The 23,796-nt window shown below is 40.3% G+C and overlaps 8 protein-coding genes across 8 annotated transcripts; 6 read left to right on the top strand and 2 right to left on the bottom strand.

Annotated features, from left to right (window-relative positions):
- Nucleotides 1-1,751: 1,751 nt before the first annotated feature.
- LOC132942185 (histone H4) lies at nt 1,752-2,237 on the top strand. Its single transcript, XM_061010503.1, has one exon. It carries the CDS (start codon nt 1,880-1,882, stop codon nt 2,189-2,191), a length of 312 nt encoding a protein of 103 aa, XP_060866486.1. The 5' UTR covers nt 1,752-1,879; the 3' UTR covers nt 2,192-2,237.
- Nucleotides 2,238-4,213: 1,976 nt separating this feature from the next.
- LOC132942168 (histone H1A, sperm-like) lies at nt 4,214-4,939 on the top strand. Its single transcript, XM_061010486.1, has one exon. It carries the CDS (start codon nt 4,285-4,287, stop codon nt 4,897-4,899), a length of 615 nt encoding a protein of 204 aa, XP_060866469.1. The 5' UTR covers nt 4,214-4,284; the 3' UTR covers nt 4,900-4,939.
- A 2,047-nt stretch (nt 4,940-6,986) lies between these two features.
- LOC132942176 (histone H2B-like) lies at nt 6,987-8,046 on the bottom strand. The gene has a single exon (XM_061010494.1). It carries the CDS (start codon nt 7,833-7,835, stop codon nt 7,455-7,457), a length of 381 nt encoding a protein of 126 aa, XP_060866477.1. The 5' UTR covers nt 7,836-8,046; the 3' UTR covers nt 6,987-7,454.
- A 136-nt stretch (nt 8,047-8,182) lies between these two features.
- LOC132942181 (histone H2A-like) lies at nt 8,183-8,667 on the top strand. Its single transcript, XM_061010498.1, has one exon. It carries the CDS (start codon nt 8,243-8,245, stop codon nt 8,618-8,620), a length of 378 nt encoding a protein of 125 aa, XP_060866481.1. The 5' UTR covers nt 8,183-8,242; the 3' UTR covers nt 8,621-8,667.
- A 2,382-nt stretch (nt 8,668-11,049) lies between these two features.
- On the top strand, nt 11,050-11,535 carry LOC132942183 (histone H4). Its single transcript, XM_061010500.1, has one exon. The coding sequence runs from the start codon at nt 11,178-11,180 to the stop codon at nt 11,487-11,489; it is 312 nt and encodes a 103-aa protein (XP_060866483.1). The 5' UTR covers nt 11,050-11,177; the 3' UTR covers nt 11,490-11,535.
- Nucleotides 11,536-13,511: 1,976 nt separating this feature from the next.
- Nucleotides 13,512-14,237, top strand: LOC132942172 (histone H1A, sperm-like). Its single transcript, XM_061010489.1, has one exon. It carries the CDS (start codon nt 13,583-13,585, stop codon nt 14,195-14,197), a length of 615 nt encoding a protein of 204 aa, XP_060866472.1. The 5' UTR covers nt 13,512-13,582; the 3' UTR covers nt 14,198-14,237.
- Nucleotides 14,238-16,284: 2,047 nt separating this feature from the next.
- LOC132942174 (histone H2B-like) lies at nt 16,285-17,344 on the bottom strand. Its single transcript, XM_061010492.1, has one exon. It carries the CDS (start codon nt 17,131-17,133, stop codon nt 16,753-16,755), a length of 381 nt encoding a protein of 126 aa, XP_060866475.1. The 5' UTR covers nt 17,134-17,344; the 3' UTR covers nt 16,285-16,752.
- A 136-nt stretch (nt 17,345-17,480) lies between these two features.
- Nucleotides 17,481-17,965, top strand: LOC132942177 (histone H2A-like). Its single transcript, XM_061010495.1, has one exon. It carries the CDS (start codon nt 17,541-17,543, stop codon nt 17,916-17,918), a length of 378 nt encoding a protein of 125 aa, XP_060866478.1. The 5' UTR covers nt 17,481-17,540; the 3' UTR covers nt 17,919-17,965.
- The last annotated feature ends 5,831 nt before the right edge of the window (nt 17,966-23,796 follow it).

Consider the following 23,796-nt stretch of genomic DNA (forward strand, 5'->3'; position numbering starts at 1 on the left):
ATGTATCGAAACACCAAGAAAAATATTCTGCTTTGGAATATAAAATTAAAAAACACTATGTTGTCGTATAAAAAAGTAAAAATCTAAAAAAATTATAAGGATAAAAAATATTTAAAAATATAATTTTTTTAATAAAAACGTTGTTTTATAAGCGATTTGAAACGATGTAAAAAAAAAAAAAAATTTACACTTTATGAAATATTGATTGTTGTTTGATAAAAGAATCGCCCGGTGTTAACTGTATAAGTAGAACAAAATATTTTGACGGTTTGATTGTGACATTAAAAATAATCTAGTTATGTTGTATAATTTGACAAGACGGTAATCAGATGATTAGCAATCAAACAATGAAATACAAAATGAATTCTAAAAATATTCTAATAGGTATCTGTTTTCGGTTATTTGGGAAATGACGACGCGATAAAGTATCGAGATTAGTACTTAACTGTATTGTAAATACCGTGATGCGGGTATTACCGTCGATAACAAGACATTTGGAAAAACATTCTAAAAATAACCCCTTTGTATGGTTAGGTTAGGTAACCTAACCTAACCGGGACAATTCCGTTATTATGTGTTGTTGTCTGTCGATCCGTGGTAATGAAAATATTAATATCAACACGTGAGCGACTGAATAAGTTATACCTAACCATATTATTATACCCGTCTACAATGTCAACATGGGTCTTTCGGAATTTTTAATTAGATACTATCGGTGTTTTACTTAATTGAAGCCATGTAAACACCGAGAATCCTGGACAATTATTGTTTATTGATCGATAATAAAAATGTCAATGTTTACATGGTAGTAAATGGCGTACACCTATTTATCAAACTTCGTGACAAGAGTATCTATAAATAAACAGACGGTAGTCCGCCGGCTGGTGGTGTCGTGTATTATAACGTATGTTTTAAACGTCGTGGTCTCGTGGATATTGTCACACCGTTGAATTATTCGATTCCTGATCTTATAATTTTGGCCTGGGTTGTTCATTTATTATTGTCCGGTTTTGTAAAATATGTATATAATAGAAATATACTGCCGCTAATGCAAAACTAACACAATCACTATTATACGTGCCCATCGCCAGAATACAAGTACGTATTGGTGGCCCTGAAAAGGGCCTTTTTAAGGTATGATAACTAATGACGATGATCAAAGTTAAGCACGTTCACCGCGGATACGACGGGCCAACTGGATGTCCTTTGGCATGATGGTGACACGCTTGGCGTGGATCGCGCAAAGATTGGTGTCTTCGAACAGACCTACCAAGTATGCCTCGCTAGCTTCTTGCAACGCCATGACCGCGGAGCTCTGGAAACGCAGGTCGGTCTTGAAGTCCTGGGCGATCTCGCGCACTAGACGTTGGAACGGCAATTTGCGGATCAAAAGTTCTGTGCTCTTCTGATAACGACGGATTTCACGGAGGGCAACGGTTCCCGGACGGTAACGATGTGGTTTTTTCACTCCTCCGGTGGCGGGTGCGCTCTTACGTGCGGCTTTGGTGGCCAACTGTTTCCTGGGCGCCTTTCCGCCGGTAGATTTACGAGCTGTCTGCTTGGTACGTGCCATTGCGCTGCTGGATTAGATTGTTCTGGATTGGTGTGCAAAACGTGGATGTCGGACGACTGATGTGGTTCGAACACACTGTCGACCGGTATATATACGTAAATGGGAACGGTATGCGTCGTCCTCATTGGACGATGTTTAACGTTTAGAATTTTAGCGGCGGGGGTGGGGGGATAACCGGTCATGGTTCCGATTGGTGGTTCGGTGTCGTGAGAAACGTTTAAAAGGGACTGCGACCTGAAGAAAAGTATCAGTCAACGTTCAGTTCACATCCGAGCAAGTTGTCCAACACTATTTCCAACATTCAAAATGACAGGACGAGGCAAAGGAGGAAAAGGTCTGGGAAAAGGAGGCGCGAAACGTCATCGTAAAGTGCTCCGTGATAACATCCAGGGAATCACCAAGCCCGCCATCCGTCGGTTGGCTCGCCGAGGCGGTGTTAAACGTATTTCCGGTTTGATCTACGAAGAGACCCGTGGAGTTCTGAAGGTATTCCTGGAAAACGTGATCCGTGACGCAGTCACGTACACCGAGCACGCCAAGAGGAAGACCGTCACCGCCATGGACGTCGTGTACGCTCTCAAACGACAAGGTCGTACTCTGTACGGTTTCGGAGGTTAAATACTTACTTCTGAAGTTTAAAAACATCTTAAAAAGGCCCTTTTCAGGGCCACCATATGATGATGCCATAATATGTCGTTTATAGTACCTTAGAATAAAGAAATATTCCGTTCAAGTTGGTGGTTATTCGTAGGCGTAAATGATAATTCCCAATTTGTTTAAGAAAACACGCGGAATAACGCTCCGAATATAATAGATTATATTCTATAATATTTTTTTTTCATGATTATAATTGAAATACTACCGTAAGTCAAAACATAGAAATAACGTTACGCTGATAACCGTAATCTTGTTATGATATTATTATATTGCGGGACTTCGAATTCAATATTACAAAAAAAGCTTTTTTGCGAATTCCAGTGGTGATTCACTATTTCACTACGTCATTCGTTTCGTGAACCTACCATGAATAAGCTATGAGGTTTTTGTTTAATGATTTATTTTTAGAATGTTATTTTTCGAATTTCATTATGTACATTATAATTGTTATATTACAAGAAACATCGGTTCCTATAATACGATAGATTAACCATGATGACATGTATAATAGTATAGGTGCTATAAACACGATAGATATTCATATTATTAATAGCCGTTGTGCGGGTATTACCGTCGATAACAAACAATTTGGTGAAAACATTCTAAAAATAACTCACCAATGAAAAACCTCAAAGAACGATATTGAGAATACTGGCAAAAAGGGTGTCCAAACACGTAGAAAATGTAAACTATTGTTGTAGGAACTAAAATTCAGAAAATTTGTTTCTATAGAAATACCGGGACGGGGAATAATAATAATATCTCGACGTAATTAAACGTCATTATAAGTTAAATCATTGATGCAGTTATAAATAAAATTTCATTTGGGAAATTCTTAATCCATGGTTTTATTTTAACTAATTACAACGAAACTTTGAATTAACTGAGGGCATTGCGTGAATTTTTTCATGTACTTTATCACTTGTAAGACGGACACAACAAATGCGTGTACGTGTACAGGCCACGACGTTGCGCAGGTGAACCGTAAACAATTCACGTTCATTTTTTGTTTTATTTTTTTAACTTTTCGTCTATCCAGATATAACGCGATGAGACTCCTGAACACCTATTTGCAGTTGTTAATATGACTACTTGTCTTGAGGTCGATCAGCACACATTTTAAGATTATTTATTTATTTTATTTGAATTTAAAATTTTGGAAAACATTAAATATTTAAACAAAATCGACAGGAGTTTAGGAAACGTTAACCTAACCTAACCTAACCTAACCTAACCTAACCTAACCTAACGTCAGGAGTTTAGGAACGAGAAAATGTGTTGTTATCGATCTCAAGTAAATATTTTAATGTATTCAAATCAGTTTTCAAACGTCTTATCACGCTATCAGGTCCATCGGTAGGTCGGGACAAAAAGTGCATACAAATGAACATAAATTGTTGGTAATCTGCATTGAGTTTCGACCGAAGTCCTCTGACAATGTGTCATTATAATTATTTATTCAACATGATTTCGGTTAAGTACGATGAAGACGAGATTTATTGATAAAGTCTGCCTCGTTAAAATTTCAGGTAGAAACGCCGGTGACGCCGTGCCGTAGCAGAGTCCTAAAACCGTCATATTCGAACAGCCGCTGTTCGTCGGGAAATCGGTCGATTGGAAATCTGCAAATTCTATGGTCTCGGGAAACTCGTGGAGAATTAATCCAAAATATTTTTGTAAATTTTCGTCTGGTTTCAGTCATACGGCAGACATTCAAATACGGTTTACGAAAACCCGGTCGGAAGTGTGGAAATAACGACTTGTGGTGGTTTCGTGGTACTGGGTGGCGATGCAATAATCATTGGCGATCGTTTAGAATTTAGTTAGCTTTCCAAAAAGTTCAAAGCCAGATTTTTACCACCATTTCCCGTTGAGATATTGTGAAAAACGATTGTACAACCGTAGCTCGGAGGACGACGCGAATCACACTGGTTTACTAGTTGGCACGGTGCACTGTATATATTTACACATTTTTTAACACACTTGGTATCGCCACAGTGAACAGTCGATTGTCCATCGTTTTAAATATATACCTGAACAATTTCATCATCAACATGACAGACACCGTCGCTACAACTCCGGCTCCAGTCGCCGCATCGCCGGCCGCGAAGAAGTCTCCTGCCAAGAAGAAGTTGTCGGCTTCTAAAGTCAAGAAGACCGTTGCGTTGCACCCGACCACCGCCGTGATGGTCACGTCGGCCATCAAGGAGCTCAAGGAGAAGAAAGGTTCGTCGTTACCGGCCATCAAGAAATACTTGGCCGCCAACTACAAAGTCGATCCCGCCAAGCTGGCGCCTTTCATCAGGAAGTTTTTGAAAGCCGCCGTCGCCAACGGTACCGTCGTCCAGACCAAGGGAACCGGCGCTTCGGGACACTTCAAGTTGCCCGTCGCCGAGGTCAAGCCGAAAAAGGCCGTTGTAGCCAAAAAGAAGAAATCCATCGTCAAAAAAGTCAAAGCCGCCGGAACACCGAAGAAGAAGAAGCTCGTAGCCGCCAAGAAACCCGCGGCGGGTGAACCAGCAGCCAAAAAAGCGAAAAAGACCGCTGCGGCGAAACCCAAGGCGACTACACCAAAGAAGGCCCCAGCCAAAGCGAAAAAGCCGGCCGCCGTCAAACCCAAATCGAAGAAGACTCCGATCAAGAAAACCGCAGCTCCCAAAAAGAAGTAGTGCGGTAGTGTTAAATACTATCCATCTTCCTCCCTTAAAACGGTCCTTTTCAGGACCACCAAATTTTATGACTCGCACTTCTCTCACCAACTATTATATTTTTTCATACATTTTTGTAAGCTCTACGATTGTATGACGCGTGATTTAGAAAAACATATTTTATAAAGTCTGTTCGCGTTTGGTCGTTTCAGACTATGGACGGGTGAGACGCACCCAGTTGCGGTTTGGATTATATTGCAATTAATTAAAATAAAAACATCGGTTACAATTGTTAAGGAATTCCCAAATTCAATGTTATTTATAACCGACTAATATAAACATTTAATTACGTCGAGATACTATTGCCCGTATCGGTATTTCTATAGGTTTTTCATTGATGAGTTATTTTTACAATGTTTTTACCAAATTCCTTGTGACCCGCACAATGGCTATTAACGACATGAATATTATTTATTATCAAATTATAATGTTATATTTATATCACCTGTGACAATCGCCAATTGTGTTGACGTTCTAATAATTCAAATAAACCGAGACGTGAATAGAAAGACAAGTCGTTAAGCGGTAAATAATATAACTAAATTAAGTCGCACATTTCGTTACGTTCGGGTTATTTTCATCAAATATTTCGATACTTTCAAGTTTCAGTTCGGAGCGGGACGAAGGCAGCTGTTTCTTCGGCGGCGGACATCTGAACGTCTGTCCTTGATACATATGACACAGCTCTACGTTTCATCGGAAGAGTCGGTGTTTACGCGTAAGTTTGTTTTAATTTTATTTTAGTGCTCAAATTTACCATTTTAGACTTGAATTGAATTAAATATTTATCGACACGGACGATTTGCTAACTCGGTGACGTATAAACGATTTAAATAATAATAACATTTTAATTACGTCGGTACATTATTGCTTGTGTCGGTATTTCTTTAGGTTTTTCATTGATGAGTTATTTTTAGAACGTTTTTACCAAATTCCTTGTTATCGACGGTAATAGCTGCACGGCGGCTATTAATGATACGAATATAAATCGTATTTATAGTATACTATTATATGTTTTCCAAGAAACATCATAGGGACCGATAAAATCCTTGAATAACCGGACGCCATTTTTTTTCGTGAATTTCTTTTTTACCCGACTATTTGCGTATGAATTATGCTGAAAAATACGGTTGAATCAGCGTTCGACGACGCTCAGCTGCTGTTTAGAACTCAACGCATTACCTACGTCATGTATTTTAAAATTTCATTCGAGTTTATTATTCAATAACAACCAATTTTTCTGGAGCCCTTATCAGTGTCACCAATGTATATGTCACCAGTAAAATATTACTACATATTTCAATGATACGTTTTGTGAAATTGTAAATTTTGCACGTTGTAATTTTGTGTTATTTAGCTACCTATTATCTATAGGTTTTGAGGTTAAAAAAAAAATCTAATAAAATTCGAAATTTACTTGTACCTATAAATAGCTCAAAAAGAGTAAAAATATTTTAATAATAATATTGTAAGATGTGTGGAAAATATAAATAAAAATATAATTTTTTTATCATAAATAAAATAAAATGTCATCTTGCCACCTGGGATATTATGATAATGTTATAATAAAAAATAAAAAAAACCCTTTTTTTAATGTTAAAAATATTACAATGCCGTTGTCGTACTTTTGGTACAACCGTGGCACTTGAACCAGAATTTGGCGGATGGTCGTTTTTGTTATTTGGATAGACTATATTATTTAATTTGGATAACTGTCGGGAATCGAATAATTCAACAGTGTAACAATATCCACGAGACCACGACGTATAAAACATACATTATAATTATACACGACACTAGCAGCCGATTATCGTCTGTTTATTTATAGATACTTTTGACCCGCGTTCTGGGGAAGTTTGATGAATAGGTACGCCATTTACCGAGTAAACACTGACATTGTTATAAATATATTTTTATTACTGATAGTCGATAAATAAACAATAATTATCCAGGATTCTCGGTGTTTATATGGCTTCAATTACGTAAGATACCGATTGTACCTAATTAAAAACCCGAAAGACCCATGTTGACATTACAGTCTGGTTAGGTATAGCTATTACTCACAGTCGCTCAAATATATATTAACGTTAATTTTTTCATTACCACTTATCGACCGACAGTTAACACATAATAATGAAATTTGCCGTGCCCATACGATTGGTTATTTTTAGCATGTTTTTGCCAAATCTCGTGTTTTCGACGGTAAAACCCGCACAACGTCTATTAATATCCATCGCATTTATAATAATACACACGATATTATATCATTCTATCAAAGAAGAACTCGATGTTTTAGTAAATTTCTTACGTAACCGGACAGCATTTTTTTTCGTTAACTATCCCGATAATCACGCAGTGCTCCCCGCTCTGTACACACTGCAAATGTTCAAAATATTCTACATGCGATAGTTTTAGTTCAAAAATAATGGTTGTTAGAGAACAGAAATTTTATAGCGATTGGTGGCCCTGAAAAGGGCCGTTTTAGTTGAGTAATGATATTTCACAAAACGGGAGACTTATTTGGAGCTGGTGTACTTGGTCACAGCCTTGGTTCCTTCACTGACGGCGTGCTTGGCCAATTCACCGGGCAACAAGAGTCGGACGGCAGTTTGGATTTCCCGGCTGGTAATGGTCGAACGTTTGTTGTAGTGGGCCAGACGACTGGATTCGGCGGCGATGCGCTCGAACAGGTCGTTGACGAAGCTGTTCATGATGCTCATGGCTTTGGACGAGACTCCGGTGTCGGGATGTACTTGTTTCAACACTTTGTAGATGTAGATTGCGTACGATTCTTTCCTCTTGGGCTTGCGCTTCTTGTCGGACTTGGCGATGTTCTTTTGTGCCTTGCCGGACGACTTCTTCATTGCTTTGCCCGCCGATTTTCCTCCTGGAGCCATTTCGAATAATTGTAAATAGACTTGTTGACGACTGAAACGTTGTGTACTGAGTGATAATTTGACATTACATCACTGGGTATATATTACCAAACCCAAGCGACATTCCGTTCGTTTATTGGTGTAAAAACCCACAGTGATGACGGTATAAATAGAATCGTCGATTAGTCCATAACAACGGAAAATGGAAATTTCTCCACGAGTACGTTTCACGATTATGTCGAACGAAAACCACAACGTTTGGTAATGAAAATCAACCGAACGGTGTGACGTAGTATCGTAGTGTTGTTATCTCTGTCCAATCACAGAATTGCTGTCCACAATTTTACTATATAAACGAAAATTTCGGGAAAATTATACATCAGTCTCATCTAGTATCGAATCTGAACCATACCAAGCACTATAAAATCATGAGCGGACGCGGCAAAGCAGGAAAATCGAAGGGAGGCAAATCCAAGACCAGGTCGTCCCGCGCCGGACTCCAGTTCCCGGTCGGTCGTATCCATCGTCTGTTGAGAAAAGGAAACTACGCCGAACGTGTCGGAGCCGGAGCACCGGTATACCTGGCCGCCGTCATGGAGTACTTGGCAGCTGAAGTTTTGGAGTTGGCCGGTAACGCGGCCCGTGACAACAAGAAGTCTCGTATCATCCCCAGACATTTGCAATTGGCCATCAGGAACGACGAGGAGTTGAACAAATTGTTGTCCGGAGTGACCATCGCTCAAGGTGGTGTGTTGCCCAACATCCAAGCCGTGCTCTTGCCCAAGAAGACCGAGAAGAAGGCTTAACTTTGATACCCCTTACCCAACAAACACAGTTAATAAAACGGCCCTTTTCAGGGCCACCAAAATCAAAACAAACGTCCGTCCGAAGTTTTTTCAGCAGATGCACTAGACAGTGTAGGTAGTACTACACGTGTAGCTGTTGTTGCTTTCAGATTTTTAAGCGAATGCCTTGACATTTTTTAATCGAGACCGGGCGCGATTTTACATTAAATACACTTGGATAACGATTCTGAAGTGACTTAATTCCATTTCCTTCATATTTCGAGGAAGCCGTCACGTCTTGTGGCCTTTAACCTTAAAAATCGGATTAATAAAAAATGATCACATCGAATTATTAATAGGTACACTGTCAAAATAAGATGGCTCGTCGTCAAACGAATGTTTCTAATTAGACGCTAATTTTACTCAAATATGGCTACGCTGACCACTGGCGGCTTACAAAACAACGTTTTTATTAAAAAATTATATTTTTTATCCTTATAATTTTTTAAGTTTTTTACTCTTTTATACGACAACGTGGTGTTTTTTAATTTTATATTCCAAAGCAGAATATTTTTCTTAGTATTTCGATACATAGAAGTGGACAAACATTTCGCGGGGTAACCCCGTAACACTCCACTCCGCTCATCTAAACTTTAAATACTTATAACTCATCAACTACTCGTCCCAAATTCGGTTTTCATGTATCGAAATACCAAGAAAAATATTCTGCTTTGGAATATAAAATTAAAAAACACTATGTTGTCGTATAAAAAAGTAAAAATCTAAAAAAATTATAAGGATAAAAAATATTTAAAAATATAATTTTTTTAATAAAAACGTTGTTTTATAAGCGATTTGAAACGATGTAAAAAAAAAAAAAAATTTACACTTTATGAAATATTGATTGTTGTTTGATAAAAGAATCGCCCGGTGTTAACTGTATAAGTAGAACAAAATATTTTGACGGTTTGATTGTGACATTAAAAATAATCTAGTTATGTTGTATAATTTGACAAGACGGTAATCAGATGATTAGCAATCAAACAATGAAATACAAAATGAATTCTAAAAATATTCTAATAGGTATCTGTTTTCGGTTATTTGGGAAATGACGACGCGATAAAGTATCGAGATTAGTACTTAACTGTATTGTAAATACCGTGATGCGGGTATTACCGTCGATAACAAGACATTTGGAAAAACATTCTAAAAATAACCCCTTTGTATGGTTAGGTTAGGTAACCTAACCTAACCGGGACAATTCCGTTATTATGTGTTGTTGTCTGTCGATCCGTGGTAATGAAAATATTAATATCAACACGTGAGCGACTGAATAAGTTATACCTAACCATATTATTATACCCGTCTACAATGTCAACATGGGTCTTTCGGAATTTTTAATTAGATACTATCGGTGTTTTACTTAATTGAAGCCATGTAAACACCGAGAATCCTGGACAATTATTGTTTATTGATCGATAATAAAAATGTCAATGTTTACATGGTAGTAAATGGCGTACACCTATTTATCAAACTTCGTGACAAGAGTATCTATAAATAAACAGACGGTAGTCCGCCGGCTGGTGGTGTCGTGTATTATAACGTATGTTTTAAACGTCGTGGTCTCGTGGATATTGTCACACCGTTGAATTATTCGATTCCTGATCTTATAATTTTGGCCTGGGTTGTTCATTTATTATTGTCCGGTTTTGTAAAATATGTATATAATAGAAATATACTGCCGCTAATGCAAAACTAACACAATCACTATTATACGTGCCCATCGCCAGAATACAAGTACGTATTGGTGGCCCTGAAAAGGGCCTTTTTAAGGTATGATAACTAATGACGATGATCAAAGTTAAGCACGTTCACCGCGGATACGACGGGCCAACTGGATGTCCTTTGGCATGATGGTGACACGCTTGGCGTGGATCGCGCAAAGATTGGTGTCTTCGAACAGACCTACCAAGTATGCCTCGCTAGCTTCTTGCAACGCCATGACCGCGGAGCTCTGGAAACGCAGGTCGGTCTTGAAGTCCTGGGCGATCTCGCGCACTAGACGTTGGAACGGCAATTTGCGGATCAAAAGTTCTGTGCTCTTCTGATAACGACGGATTTCACGGAGGGCAACGGTTCCCGGACGGTAACGATGTGGTTTTTTCACTCCTCCGGTGGCGGGTGCGCTCTTACGTGCGGCTTTGGTGGCCAACTGTTTCCTGGGCGCCTTTCCGCCGGTAGATTTACGAGCTGTCTGCTTGGTACGTGCCATTGCGCTGCTGGATTAGATTGTTCTGGATTGGTGTGCAAAACGTGGATGTCGGACGACTGATGTGGTTCGAACACACTGTCGACCGGTATATATACGTAAATGGGAACGGTATGCGTCGTCCTCATTGGACGATGTTTAACGTTTAGAATTTTAGCGGCGGGGGTGGGGGGATAACCGGTCATGGTTCCGATTGGTGGTTCGGTGTCGTGAGAAACGTTTAAAAGGGACTGCGACCTGAAGAAAAGTATCAGTCAACGTTCAGTTCACATCCGAGCAAGTTGTCCAACACTATTTCCAACATTCAAAATGACAGGACGAGGCAAAGGAGGAAAAGGTCTGGGAAAAGGAGGCGCGAAACGTCATCGTAAAGTGCTCCGTGATAACATCCAGGGAATCACCAAGCCCGCCATCCGTCGGTTGGCTCGCCGAGGCGGTGTTAAACGTATTTCCGGTTTGATCTACGAAGAGACCCGTGGAGTTCTGAAGGTATTCCTGGAAAACGTGATCCGTGACGCAGTCACGTACACCGAGCACGCCAAGAGGAAGACCGTCACCGCCATGGACGTCGTGTACGCTCTCAAACGACAAGGTCGTACTCTGTACGGTTTCGGAGGTTAAATACTTACTTCTGAAGTTTAAAAACATCTTAAAAAGGCCCTTTTCAGGGCCACCATATGATGATGCCATAATATGTCGTTTATAGTACCTTAGAATAAAGAAATATTCCGTTCAAGTTGGTGGTTATTCGTAGGCGTAAATGATAATTCCCAATTTGTTTAAGAAAACACGCGGAATAACGCTCCGAATATAATAGATTATATTCTATAATATTTTTTTTTCATGATTATAATTGAAATACTACCGTAAGTCAAAACATAGAAATAACGTTACGCTGATAACCGTAATCTTGTTATGATATTATTATATTGCGGGACTTCGAATTCAATATTACAAAAAAAGCTTTTTTGCGAATTCCAGTGGTGATTCACTATTTCACTACGTCATTCGTTTCGTGAACCTACCATGAATAAGCTATGAGGTTTTTGTTTAATGATTTATTTTTAGAATGTTATTTTTCGAATTTCATTATGTACATTATAATTGTTATATTACAAGAAACATCGGTTCCTATAATACGATAGATTAACCATGATGACATGTATAATAGTATAGGTGCTATAAACACGATAGATATTCATATTATTAATAGCCGTTGTGCGGGTATTACCGTCGATAACAAACAATTTGGTGAAAACATTCTAAAAATAACTCACCAATGAAAAACCTCAAAGAACGATATTGAGAATACTGGCAAAAAGGGTGTCCAAACACGTAGAAAATGTAAACTATTGTTGTAGGAACTAAAATTCAGAAAATTTGTTTCTATAGAAATACCGGGACGGGGAATAATAATAATATCTCGACGTAATTAAACGTCATTATAAGTTAAATCATTGATGCAGTTATAAATAAAATTTCATTTGGGAAATTCTTAATCCATGGTTTTATTTTAACTAATTACAACGAAACTTTGAATTAACTGAGGGCATTGCGTGAATTTTTTCATGTACTTTATCACTTGTAAGACGGACACAACAAATGCGTGTACGTGTACAGGCCACGACGTTGCGCAGGTGAACCGTAAACAATTCACGTTCATTTTTTGTTTTATTTTTTTAACTTTTCGTCTATCCAGATATAACGCGATGAGACTCCTGAACACCTATTTGCAGTTGTTAATATGACTACTTGTCTTGAGGTCGATCAGCACACATTTTAAGATTATTTATTTATTTTATTTGAATTTAAAATTTTGGAAAACATTAAATATTTAAACAAAATCGACAGGAGTTTAGGAAACGTTAACCTAACCTAACCTAACCTAACCTAACCTAACCTAACCTAACGTCAGGAGTTTAGGAACGAGAAAATGTGTTGTTATCGATCTCAAGTAAATATTTTAATGTATTCAAATCAGTTTTCAAACGTCTTATCACGCTATCAGGTCCATCGGTAGGTCGGGACAAAAAGTGCATACAAATGAACATAAATTGTTGGTAATCTGCATTGAGTTTCGACCGAAGTCCTCTGACAATGTGTCATTATAATTATTTATTCAACATGATTTCGGTTAAGTACGATGAAGACGAGATTTATTGATAAAGTCTGCCTCGTTAAAATTTCAGGTAGAAACGCCGGTGACGCCGTGCCGTAGCAGAGTCCTAAAACCGTCATATTCGAACAGCCGCTGTTCGTCGGGAAATCGGTCGATTGGAAATCTGCAAATTCTATGGTCTCGGGAAACTCGTGGAGAATTAATCCAAAATATTTTTGTAAATTTTCGTCTGGTTTCAGTCATACGGCAGACATTCAAATACGGTTTACGAAAACCCGGTCGGAAGTGTGGAAATAACGACTTGTGGTGGTTTCGTGGTACTGGGTGGCGATGCAATAATCATTGGCGATCGTTTAGAATTTAGTTAGCTTTCCAAAAAGTTCAAAGCCAGATTTTTACCACCATTTCCCGTTGAGATATTGTGAAAAACGATTGTACAACCGTAGCTCGGAGGACGACGCGAATCACACTGGTTTACTAGTTGGCACGGTGCACTGTATATATTTACACATTTTTTAACACACTTGGTATCGCCACAGTGAACAGTCGATTGTCCATCGTTTTAAATATATACCTGAACAATTTCATCATCAACATGACAGACACCGTCGCTACAACTCCGGCTCCAGTCGCCGCATCGCCGGCCGCGAAGAAGTCTCCTGCCAAGAAGAAGTTGTCGGCTTCTAAAGTCAAGAAGACCGTTGCGTTGCACCCGACCACCGCCGTGATGGTCACGTCGGCCATCAAGGAGCTCAAGGAGAAGAAAGGTTCGTCGTTACCGGCCATCAAGAAATACTTGGCCGCCAACTACAAAGTCGATCCCGCCAAGCTGGCGCCTTTCATCAGGAAGTTTTTGAAAGCCGCCGTCGCCAACGGTACCGTCGTCCAGACCAAGGGAACCGGCGCTTCGGGACACTTCAAGTTGCCCGTCGCCGAGGTCAAGCCGAAAAAGGCCGTTGTAGCCAAAAAGAAGAAATCCATCGTCAAAAAAGTCAAAGCCGCCGGAACACCGAAGAAGAAGAAGCTCGTAGCCGCCAAGAAACCCGCGGCGGGTGAACCAGCAGCCAAAAAAGCGAAAAAGACCGCTGCGGCGAAACCCAAGGCGACTACACCAAAGAAGGCCCCAGCCAAAGCGAAAAAGCCGGCCGCCGTCAAACCCAAATCGAAGAAGACTCCGATCAAGAAAACCGCAGCTCCCAAAAAGAAGTAGTGCGGTAGTGTTAAATACTATCCATCTTCCTCCCTTAAAACGGTCCTTTTCAGGACCACCAAATTTTATGACTCGCACTTCTCTCACCAACTATTATATTTTTTCATACATTTTTGTAAGCTCTACGATTGTATGACGCGTGATTTAGAAAAACATATTTTATAAAGTCTGTTCGCGTTTGGTCGTTTCAGACTATGGACGGGTGAGACGCACCCAGTTGCGGTTTGGATTATATTGCAATTAATTAAAATAAAAACATCGGTTACAATTGTTAAGGAATTCCCAAATTCAATGTTATTTATAACCGACTAATATAAACATTTAATTACGTCGAGATACTATTGCCCGTATCGGTATTTCTATAGGTTTTTCATTGATGAGTTATTTTTACAATGTTTTTACCAAATTCCTTGTGACCCGCACAATGGCTATTAACGACATGAATATTATTTATTATCAAATTATAATGTTATATTTATATCACCTGTGACAATCGCCAATTGTGTTGACGTTCTAATAATTCAAATAAACCGAGACGTGAATAGAAAGACAAGTCGTTAAGCGGTAAATAATATAACTAAATTAAGTCGCACATTTCGTTACGTTCGGGTTATTTTCATCAAATATTTCGATACTTTCAAGTTTCAGTTCGGAGCGGGACGAAGGCAGCTGTTTCTTCGGCGGCGGACATCTGAACGTCTGTCCTTGATACATATGACACAGCTCTACGTTTCATCGGAAGAGTCGGTGTTTACGCGTAAGTTTGTTTTAATTTTATTTTAGTGCTCAAATTTACCATTTTAGACTTGAATTGAATTAAATATTTATCGACACGGACGATTTGCTAACTCGGTGACGTATAAACGATTTAAATAATAATAACATTTTAATTACGTCGGTACATTATTGCTTGTGTCGGTATTTCTTTAGGTTTTTCATTGATGAGTTATTTTTAGAACGTTTTTACCAAATTCCTTGTTATCGACGGTAATAGCTGCACGGCGGCTATTAATGATACGAATATAAATCGTATTTATAGTATACTATTATATGTTTTCCAAGAAACATCATAGGGACCGATAAAATCCTTGAATAACCGGACGCCATTTTTTTTCGTGAATTTCTTTTTTACCCGACTATTTGCGTATGAATTATGCTGAAAAATACGGTTGAATCAGCGTTCGACGACGCTCAGCTGCTGTTTAGAACTCAACGCATTACCTACGTCATGTATTTTAAAATTTCATTCGAGTTTATTATTCAATAACAACCAATTTTTCTGGAGCCCTTATCAGTGTCACCAATGTATATGTCACCAGTAAAATATTACTACATATTTCAATGATACGTTTTGTGAAATTGTAAATTTTGCACGTTGTAATTTTGTGTTATTTAGCTACCTATTATCTATAGGTTTTGAGGTTAAAAAAAAAATCTAATAAAATTCGAAATTTACTTGTACCTATAAATAGCTCAAAAAGAGTAAAAATATTTTAATAATAATATTGTAAGATGTGTGGAAAATATAAATAAAAATATAATTTTTTTATCATAAATAAAATAAAATGTCATCTTGCCACCTGGGATATTATGATAATGTTATAATAAAAAATAAAAAAAACCCTTTTTTTAATGTTAAAAATATTACAATGCCGTTGTCGTACTTTTGGTACAACCGTGGCACTTGAACCAGAATTTGGCGGATGGTCGTTTTTGTTATTTGGATAGACTATATTATTTAATTTGGATAACTGTCGGGAATCGAATAATTCAACAGTGTAACAATATCCACGAGACCACGACGTATAAAACATACATTATAATTATACACGACACTAGCAGCCGATTATCGTCTGTTTATTTATAGATACTTTTGACCCGCGTTCTGGGGAAGTTTGATGAATAGGTACGCCATTTACCGAGTAAACACTGACATTGTTATAAATATATTTTTATTACTGATAGTCGATAAATAAACAATAATTATCCAGGATTCTCGGTGTTTATATGGCTTCAATTACGTAAGATACCGATTGTACCTAATTAAAAACCCGAAAGACCCATGTTGACATTACAGTCTGGTTAGGTATAGCTATTACTCACAGTCGCTCAAATATATATTAACGTTAATTTTTTCATTACCACTTATCGACCGACAGTTAACACATAATAATGAAATTTGCCGTGCCCATACGATTGGTTATTTTTAGCATGTTTTTGCCAAATCTCGTGTTTTCGACGGTAAAACCCGCACAACGTCTATTAATATCCATCGCATTTATAATAATACACACGATATTATATCATTCTATCAAAGAAGAACTCGATGTTTTAGTAAATTTCTTACGTAACCGGACAGCATTTTTTTTCGTTAACTATCCCGATAATCACGCAGTGCTCCCCGCTCTGTACACACTGCAAATGTTCAAAATATTCTACATGCGATAGTTTTAGTTCAAAAATAATGGTTGTTAGAGAACAGAAATTTTATAGCGATTGGTGGCCCTGAAAAGGGCCGTTTTAGTTGAGTAATGATATTTCACAAAACGGGAGACTTATTTGGAGCTGGTGTACTTGGTCACAGCCTTGGTTCCTTCACTGACGGCGTGCTTGGCCAATTCACCGGGCAACAAGAGTCGGACGGCAGTTTGGATTTCCCGGCTGGTAATGGTCGAACGTTTGTTGTAGTGGGCCAGACGACTGGATTCGGCGGCGATGCGCTCGAACAGGTCGTTGACGAAGCTGTTCATGATGCTCATGGCTTTGGACGAGACTCCGGTGTCGGGATGTACTTGTTTCAACACTTTGTAGATGTAGATTGCGTACGATTCTTTCCTCTTGGGCTTGCGCTTCTTGTCGGACTTGGCGATGTTCTTTTGTGCCTTGCCGGACGACTTCTTCATTGCTTTGCCCGCCGATTTTCCTCCTGGAGCCATTTCGAATAATTGTAAATAGACTTGTTGACGACTGAAACGTTGTGTACTGAGTGATAATTTGACATTACATCACTGGGTATATATTACCAAACCCAAGCGACATTCCGTTCGTTTATTGGTGTAAAAACCCACAGTGATGACGGTATAAATAGAATCGTCGATTAGTCCATAACAACGGAAAATGGAAATTTCTCCACGAGTACGTTTCACGATTATGTCGAACGAAAACCACAACGTTTGGTAATGAAAATCAACCGAACGGTGTGACGTAGTATCGTAGTGTTGTTATCTCTGTCCAATCACAGAATTGCTGTCCACAATTTTACTATATAAACGAAAATTTCGGGAAAATTATACATCAGTCTCATCTAGTATCGAATCTGAACCATACCAAGCACTATAAAATCATGAGCGGACGCGGCAAAGCAGGAAAATCGAAGGGAGGCAAATCCAAGACCAGGTCGTCCCGCGCCGGACTCCAGTTCCCGGTCGGTCGTATCCATCGTCTGTTGAGAAAAGGAAACTACGCCGAACGTGTCGGAGCCGGAGCACCGGTATACCTGGCCGCCGTCATGGAGTACTTGGCAGCTGAAGTTTTGGAGTTGGCCGGTAACGCGGCCCGTGACAACAAGAAGTCTCGTATCATCCCCAGACATTTGCAATTGGCCATCAGGAACGACGAGGAGTTGAACAAATTGTTGTCCGGAGTGACCATCGCTCAAGGTGGTGTGTTGCCCAACATCCAAGCCGTGCTCTTGCCCAAGAAGACCGAGAAGAAGGCTTAACTTTGATACCCCTTACCCAACAAACACAGTTAATAAAACGGCCCTTTTCAGGGCCACCAAAATCAAAACAAACGTCCGTCCGAAGTTTTTTCAGCAGATGCACTAGACAGTGTAGGTAGTACTACACGTGTAGCTGTTGTTGCTTTCAGATTTTTAAGCGAATGCCTTGACATTTTTTAATCGAGACCGGGCGCGATTTTACATTAAATACACTTGGATAACGATTCTGAAGTGACTTAATTCCATTTCCTTCATATTTCGAGGAAGCCGTCACGTCTTGTGGCCTTTAACCTTAAAAATCGGATTAATAAAAAATGATCACATCGAATTATTAATAGGTACACTGTCAAAATAAGATGGCTCGTCGTCAAACGAATGTTTCTAATTAGACGCTAATTTTACTCAAATATGGCTACGCTGACCACTGGCGGCTTACAAAACAACGTTTTTATTAAAAAATTATATTTTTTATCCTTATAATTTTTTAAGTTTTTTACTCTTTTATACGACAACGTGGTGTTTTTTAATTTTATATTCCAAAGCAGAATATTTTTCTTAGTATTTCGATACATAGAAGTGGACAAACATTTCGCGGGGTAACCCCGTAACACTCCACTCCGCTCATCTAAACTTTAAATACTTATAACTCATCAACTACTCGTCCCAAATTCGGTTTTCATGTATCGAAACACCAAGAAAAATATTCTGCTTTGGAATATAAAATTAAAAAACACTATGTTGTCGTATAAAAAAGTAAAAATCTAAAAAAATTATAAGGATAAAAAATATTTAAAAATATAATTTTTTTAATAAAAACGTTGTTTTATAAGCGATTTGAAACGATGTAAAAAAAAAAAAAAATTTACACTTTATGAAATATTGATTGTTGTTTGATAAAAGAATCGCCCGGTGTTAACTGTATAAGTAGAACAAAATATTTTGACGGTTTGATTGTGACATTAAAAATAATCTAGTTATGTTGTATAATTTGACAAGACGGTAATCAGATGATTAGCAATCAAACAATGAAATACAAAATGAATTCTAAAAATATTCTAATAGGTATCTGTTTTCGGTTATTTGGGAAATGACGACGCGATAAAGTATCGAGATTAGTACTTAACTGTATTGTAAATACCGTGATGCGGGTATTACCGTCGATAACAAGACATTTGGAAAAACATTCTAAAAATAACCCCTTTGTATGGTTAGGTTAGGTAACCTAACCTAACCGGGACAATTCCGTTATTATGTGTTGTTGTCTGTCGATCCGTGGTAATGAAAATATTAATATCAACACGTGAGCGACTGAATAAGTTATACCTAACCATATTATTATACCCGTCTACAATGTCAACATGGGTCTTTCGGAATTTTTAATTAGATACTATCGGTGTTTTACTTAATTGAAGCCATGTAAACACCGAGAATCCTGGACAATTATTGTTTATTGATCGATAATAAAAATGTCAATGTTTACATGGTAGTAAATGGCGTACACCTATTTATCAAACTTCGTGACAAGAGTATCTATAAATAAACAGACGGTAGTCCGCCGGCTGGTGGTGTCGTGTATTATAACGTATGTTTTAAACGTCGTGGTCTCGTGGATATTGTCACACCGTTGAATTATTCGATTCCTGATCTTATAATTTTGGCCTGGGTTGTTCATTTATTATTGTCCGGTTTTGTAAAATATGTATATAATAGAAATATACTGCCGCTAATGCAAAACTAACACAATCACTATTATACGTGCCCATCGCCAGAATACAAGTACGTATTGGTGGCCCTGAAAAGGGCCTTTTTAAGGTATGATAACTAATGACGATGATCAAAGTTAAGCACGTTCACCGCGGATACGACGGGCCAACTGGATGTCCTTTGGCATGATGGTGACACGCTTGGCGTGGATCGCGCAAAGATTGGTGTCTTCGAACAGACCTACCAAGTATGCCTCGCTAGCTTCTTGCAACGCCATGACCGCGGAGCTCTGGAAACGCAGGTCGGTCTTGAAGTCCTGGGCGATCTCGCGCACTAGACGTTGGAACGGCAATTTGCGGATCAAAAGTTCTGTGCTCTTCTGATAACGACGGATTTCACGGAGGGCAACGGTTCCCGGACGGTAACGATGTGGTTTTTTCACTCCTCCGGTGGCGGGTGCGCTCTTACGTGCGGCTTTGGTGGCCAACTGTTTCCTGGGCGCCTTTCCGCCGGTAGATTTACGAGCTGTCTGCTTGGTACGTGCCATTGCGCTGCTGGATTAGATTGTTCTGGATTGGTGTGCAAAACGTGGATGTCGGACGACTGATGTGGTTCGAACACACTGTCGACCGGTATATATACGTAAATGGGAACGGTATGCGTCGTCCTCATTGGACGATGTTTAACGTTTAGAATTTTAGCGGCGGGGGTGGGGGGATAACCGGTCATGGTTCCGATTGGTGGTTCGGTGTCGTGAGAAACGTTTAAAAGGGACTGCGACCTGAAGAAAAGTATCATCATCATCTCATCACTATTCAACGTTCAGTTCACATCCGAGCAAGACGTCCTCTGCCAACTACTCTACAGCCAGCCGTTCTCACCGCTTCAACAGGGCAACAGCGCCCACGGTTCACACCACGAACCCACAACCTCAAAACAGCCGTTCTCACTGCTTCAACAGGGCTCCAGCGCCTACGGTTCACACCACGAACCTTCAACTCAAACAGCCGTTTTCACCGCTCTCCAACAGGGCACCAGCGCCCACAAGTAAGCCGTCGCGGAAGCGACGTCCCTCCGTTATAGCTGTCGTGGGGCCGCGCCCTCACATAGCCACAGCAACCCATCCCCTCCCTAAACAAACCCACGCCAATCAAACATGGGCAAAAAACGCAAAGGGGGTAACCCCCCTACCAACCACCTACTAAAATTCGCACGTCAGCGTTCTGCTCCTCCCTCTCCAACACCATCAAAAACTTCCGACTCCGAAACGTTAGACTCCTTCTCTGACTCAAGCGCCTCGACACAACACTCTCGATCCTCACTAACTTCCGTACAATCTACAGATACATTAACTTCCGTACCTAAACCAAACCAAACAAATAGCTCCGCACAAAATCAGACCACCTCCGTACAAAACCAAACCTCCTCCTCACTAAACCAAATAACCTCCACACCAAATCAAACCACCACCGCATCTAATCAATCTACTTCCGCACCAAACACACCAAAAACTCCGATTAAACCTACATCCGCTAGACCACCACCAATTATGCTAAGCTCCGGCTCCTGGCGGAAGATCGCTCCCGTGATCTACGCCCTCCCAAACCTTGCCCCTACCTCTCTAACCGCCAAATCGTCCTCCAACGGCCAAGTCACCGTCCAAACTTCTGACGCGACCCTTTTCCGACTAATCCAGAAAACCCTACTGCATCATGGTATCGAATTCCACACCTTTTCACTCCCCGAAGAACGATCCATCAAAGTCGTGCTGAAGGGCATCCCACATGATATCCCGGTCGACGAAATCCAAGGGGAGCTGGAAACCCTTGGATTCTCCGTTAAATTCATCCGCCGTTTCGGCACCCCGGAAAAACCGATGCCAATTTGTGTGGTACACATCGCGTCAAATCCAAATTCAAAAGACATTTTCCTGTTAAACAATCTCTTCTATATACAAATTTCCGTCGAACCCCTCAAACCCTCCGGCCCAGCCCAATGCTTTTCGTGCCAACGCTTCGGCCACGGTTCACGCGACTGCGGTCACCCACCCAGATGTGTGAAATGTGCAGGAAACCACTTGGCTAGCGACTGCCAAAAAACCCGCGAACAGGCCCCCACATGCTGCAACTGCGGCGGATCACATACCGCAAATTTCCGAGGTTGCCCCCACTTACTGGCCCAAAACCAACCAAAACCACAAACTCAGGCCCAAACCGTCCAAAAACCAAACAAAACCCTTCCTATTCAAAAAACACCACCTCCCCCACCTGCACCTAGGCCAACCCTGTCCTACGCTACTGCAACTGCCGGAGCAGCTCCCCCCTCCCCCACTCCCCAAGCACCACAAATCAACCTGTCCCTGATTCTAAACCTCCTGACCAACCTACTGACTGCCCTGGCAACCAACCAGAACCCCAAAACACTGATGGAAACGACCATAAAAGCATTCCTGACAATTCTCACGCCTCCCAATGAATAACTTAAAAATCCTGTTTTGGAACTCCAACGGTATTACACACAAACTTAATGAACTAACAGCTCTCGCGCTCCAACTAAAAACCGACATAATCTTACTTAACGAAACTCGTCTATCTCCCTCCACCAACCTTCACATTCCAAATTACTTCACGTACAGGAACGACCTACCGACTACCCGGGGCTCGCCCCCTCACGGCGGCACGGCCGTCCTTATTCACCGTCGCATCGTCCACCAACCTATGACTCTTAACACAACCATTCAAACCTCTTCAGTCCTTATCAAACTTAACAACCATGAAATACTTGTATCAGCGGTATACAAACCACCTGGCGCCACTCTCTCGACACCTGACTTAGACTTACTTACCCAAAGCGCGGAATGGCAAATATCGGCAGGCGATTTCAACGCCAAACACCCACTGTGGTACAGCCACTCAACAAACGCAGCCGGCCGTGTTCTCTTCGATCACGTTCAACATTCGGACTATGTCATTACTGCCCCCTCTTCCCCCACACATTTTCCCACTTACACCCGTCACAGACCCGACGTACTTGACATCGCCCTCGCACGTCTACCATACCCGACCCAAATCGAAAACCTCAACGAACTATCTTCCGACCATAACCCTATACTTCTGGAGACTCTATGTACTCCGATCTCATCGTCTCCTCCTACTACTAACCGCTTCATTAACTGGACAAAATACAAAACGATCCTTACCAACTTACCAAACTCTCCCGTACCACCGACAAATGACAAACATTCAATTGACCTAGCAGTCGATTGTCTGACCAAAAACCTGCAACACGCTATCGAAGCTAGCGTATTTACTCCTAAACTCAAAAACTCGTCCCTCTTACTTCCCGACTACATAAAACTAGAAATAACTGGAAAAAACCAACTACGCCGTCTATGGCAGAGAAACCGTGACCCAACCGTTAAACGCCAACTTAACGCCAAAATCGCACTAATTCGTACATTACTTCTAACTCACAAAACTGACCAATGGGACTCCTTCCTAAACTCTCTCGACCAACAAGACAACTCCATTTACAAACTCAACAAAAGCCTCCTTCATAAACGTCCAGCTTCTCACCCTCTGACCGGGCCAAACGGTCTTGTCTTTCCGGCCAAAGACCGAGCCGAGCTGATAGCGGACTCTCTCGAACAACAATTCCAAACCAACCCCGGTCCCGACATACCAGAAGTGACCGCGTACTACCATTCACTACAAAACCACAATACTATAAAATCTAACCTGTTCACCACCCCCGGCACCGTTCAAAAAATCATAAGCGACCTTCGCAAGAAGAGAGCCCCAGGCGATGATCTCATCACCAACACGGCTCTTAAATTTCTTCCCAACAATATCTTACTATCCCTAACGCAAATTATAAACAGCTCCTTCAGAATCTGCTACTTTCCACTTGCCTGGAAAAAAGCAGTCATAATTTCCATTCCCAAACCAGGCAAAGACCACAAACTACCCGTAAACTACCGCCCAATCGCTCTGCTTTCCTCCCTATCAAAAATCTACGAACGACTCATACTCACTCACCTGCAAAACATACTCCGTGACAAAATCCGCCCAGAACAGTTTGCCTTCAGACCCGAACACTCTACTACCCACCAACTGACCAAACTCACTCACCAACTCAGCCAGAACTTTAACAACAACATTAACACCGCTTCTAT

Source organism: Metopolophium dirhodum, chromosome 3 (assembly GCF_019925205.1).
Source record: "Metopolophium dirhodum isolate CAU chromosome 3, ASM1992520v1, whole genome shotgun sequence".
Taxonomy (NCBI): Eukaryota; Metazoa; Arthropoda; class Insecta; order Hemiptera; family Aphididae; genus Metopolophium; species Metopolophium dirhodum.

Bases quoted from the DNA above. Each gene is read 5' to 3' on its own strand.
- LOC132942185 (XM_061010503.1), top strand. From the start codon at position 1,880: ATGACAGGACGAGGCAAAGGAGGAAAAGGTCTGGGAAAAGGAGGCGCG.
- LOC132942168 (XM_061010486.1), top strand. From the start codon at position 4,285: ATGACAGACACCGTCGCTACAACTCCGGCTCCAGTCGCCGCATCGCCG.
- LOC132942176 (XM_061010494.1), bottom strand. From the start codon at position 7,835: ATGGCTCCAGGAGGAAAATCGGCGGGCAAAGCAATGAAGAAGTCGTCC.
- LOC132942181 (XM_061010498.1), top strand. From the start codon at position 8,243: ATGAGCGGACGCGGCAAAGCAGGAAAATCGAAGGGAGGCAAATCCAAG.
- LOC132942183 (XM_061010500.1), top strand. From the start codon at position 11,178: ATGACAGGACGAGGCAAAGGAGGAAAAGGTCTGGGAAAAGGAGGCGCG.
- LOC132942172 (XM_061010489.1), top strand. From the start codon at position 13,583: ATGACAGACACCGTCGCTACAACTCCGGCTCCAGTCGCCGCATCGCCG.
- LOC132942174 (XM_061010492.1), bottom strand. From the start codon at position 17,133: ATGGCTCCAGGAGGAAAATCGGCGGGCAAAGCAATGAAGAAGTCGTCC.
- LOC132942177 (XM_061010495.1), top strand. From the start codon at position 17,541: ATGAGCGGACGCGGCAAAGCAGGAAAATCGAAGGGAGGCAAATCCAAG.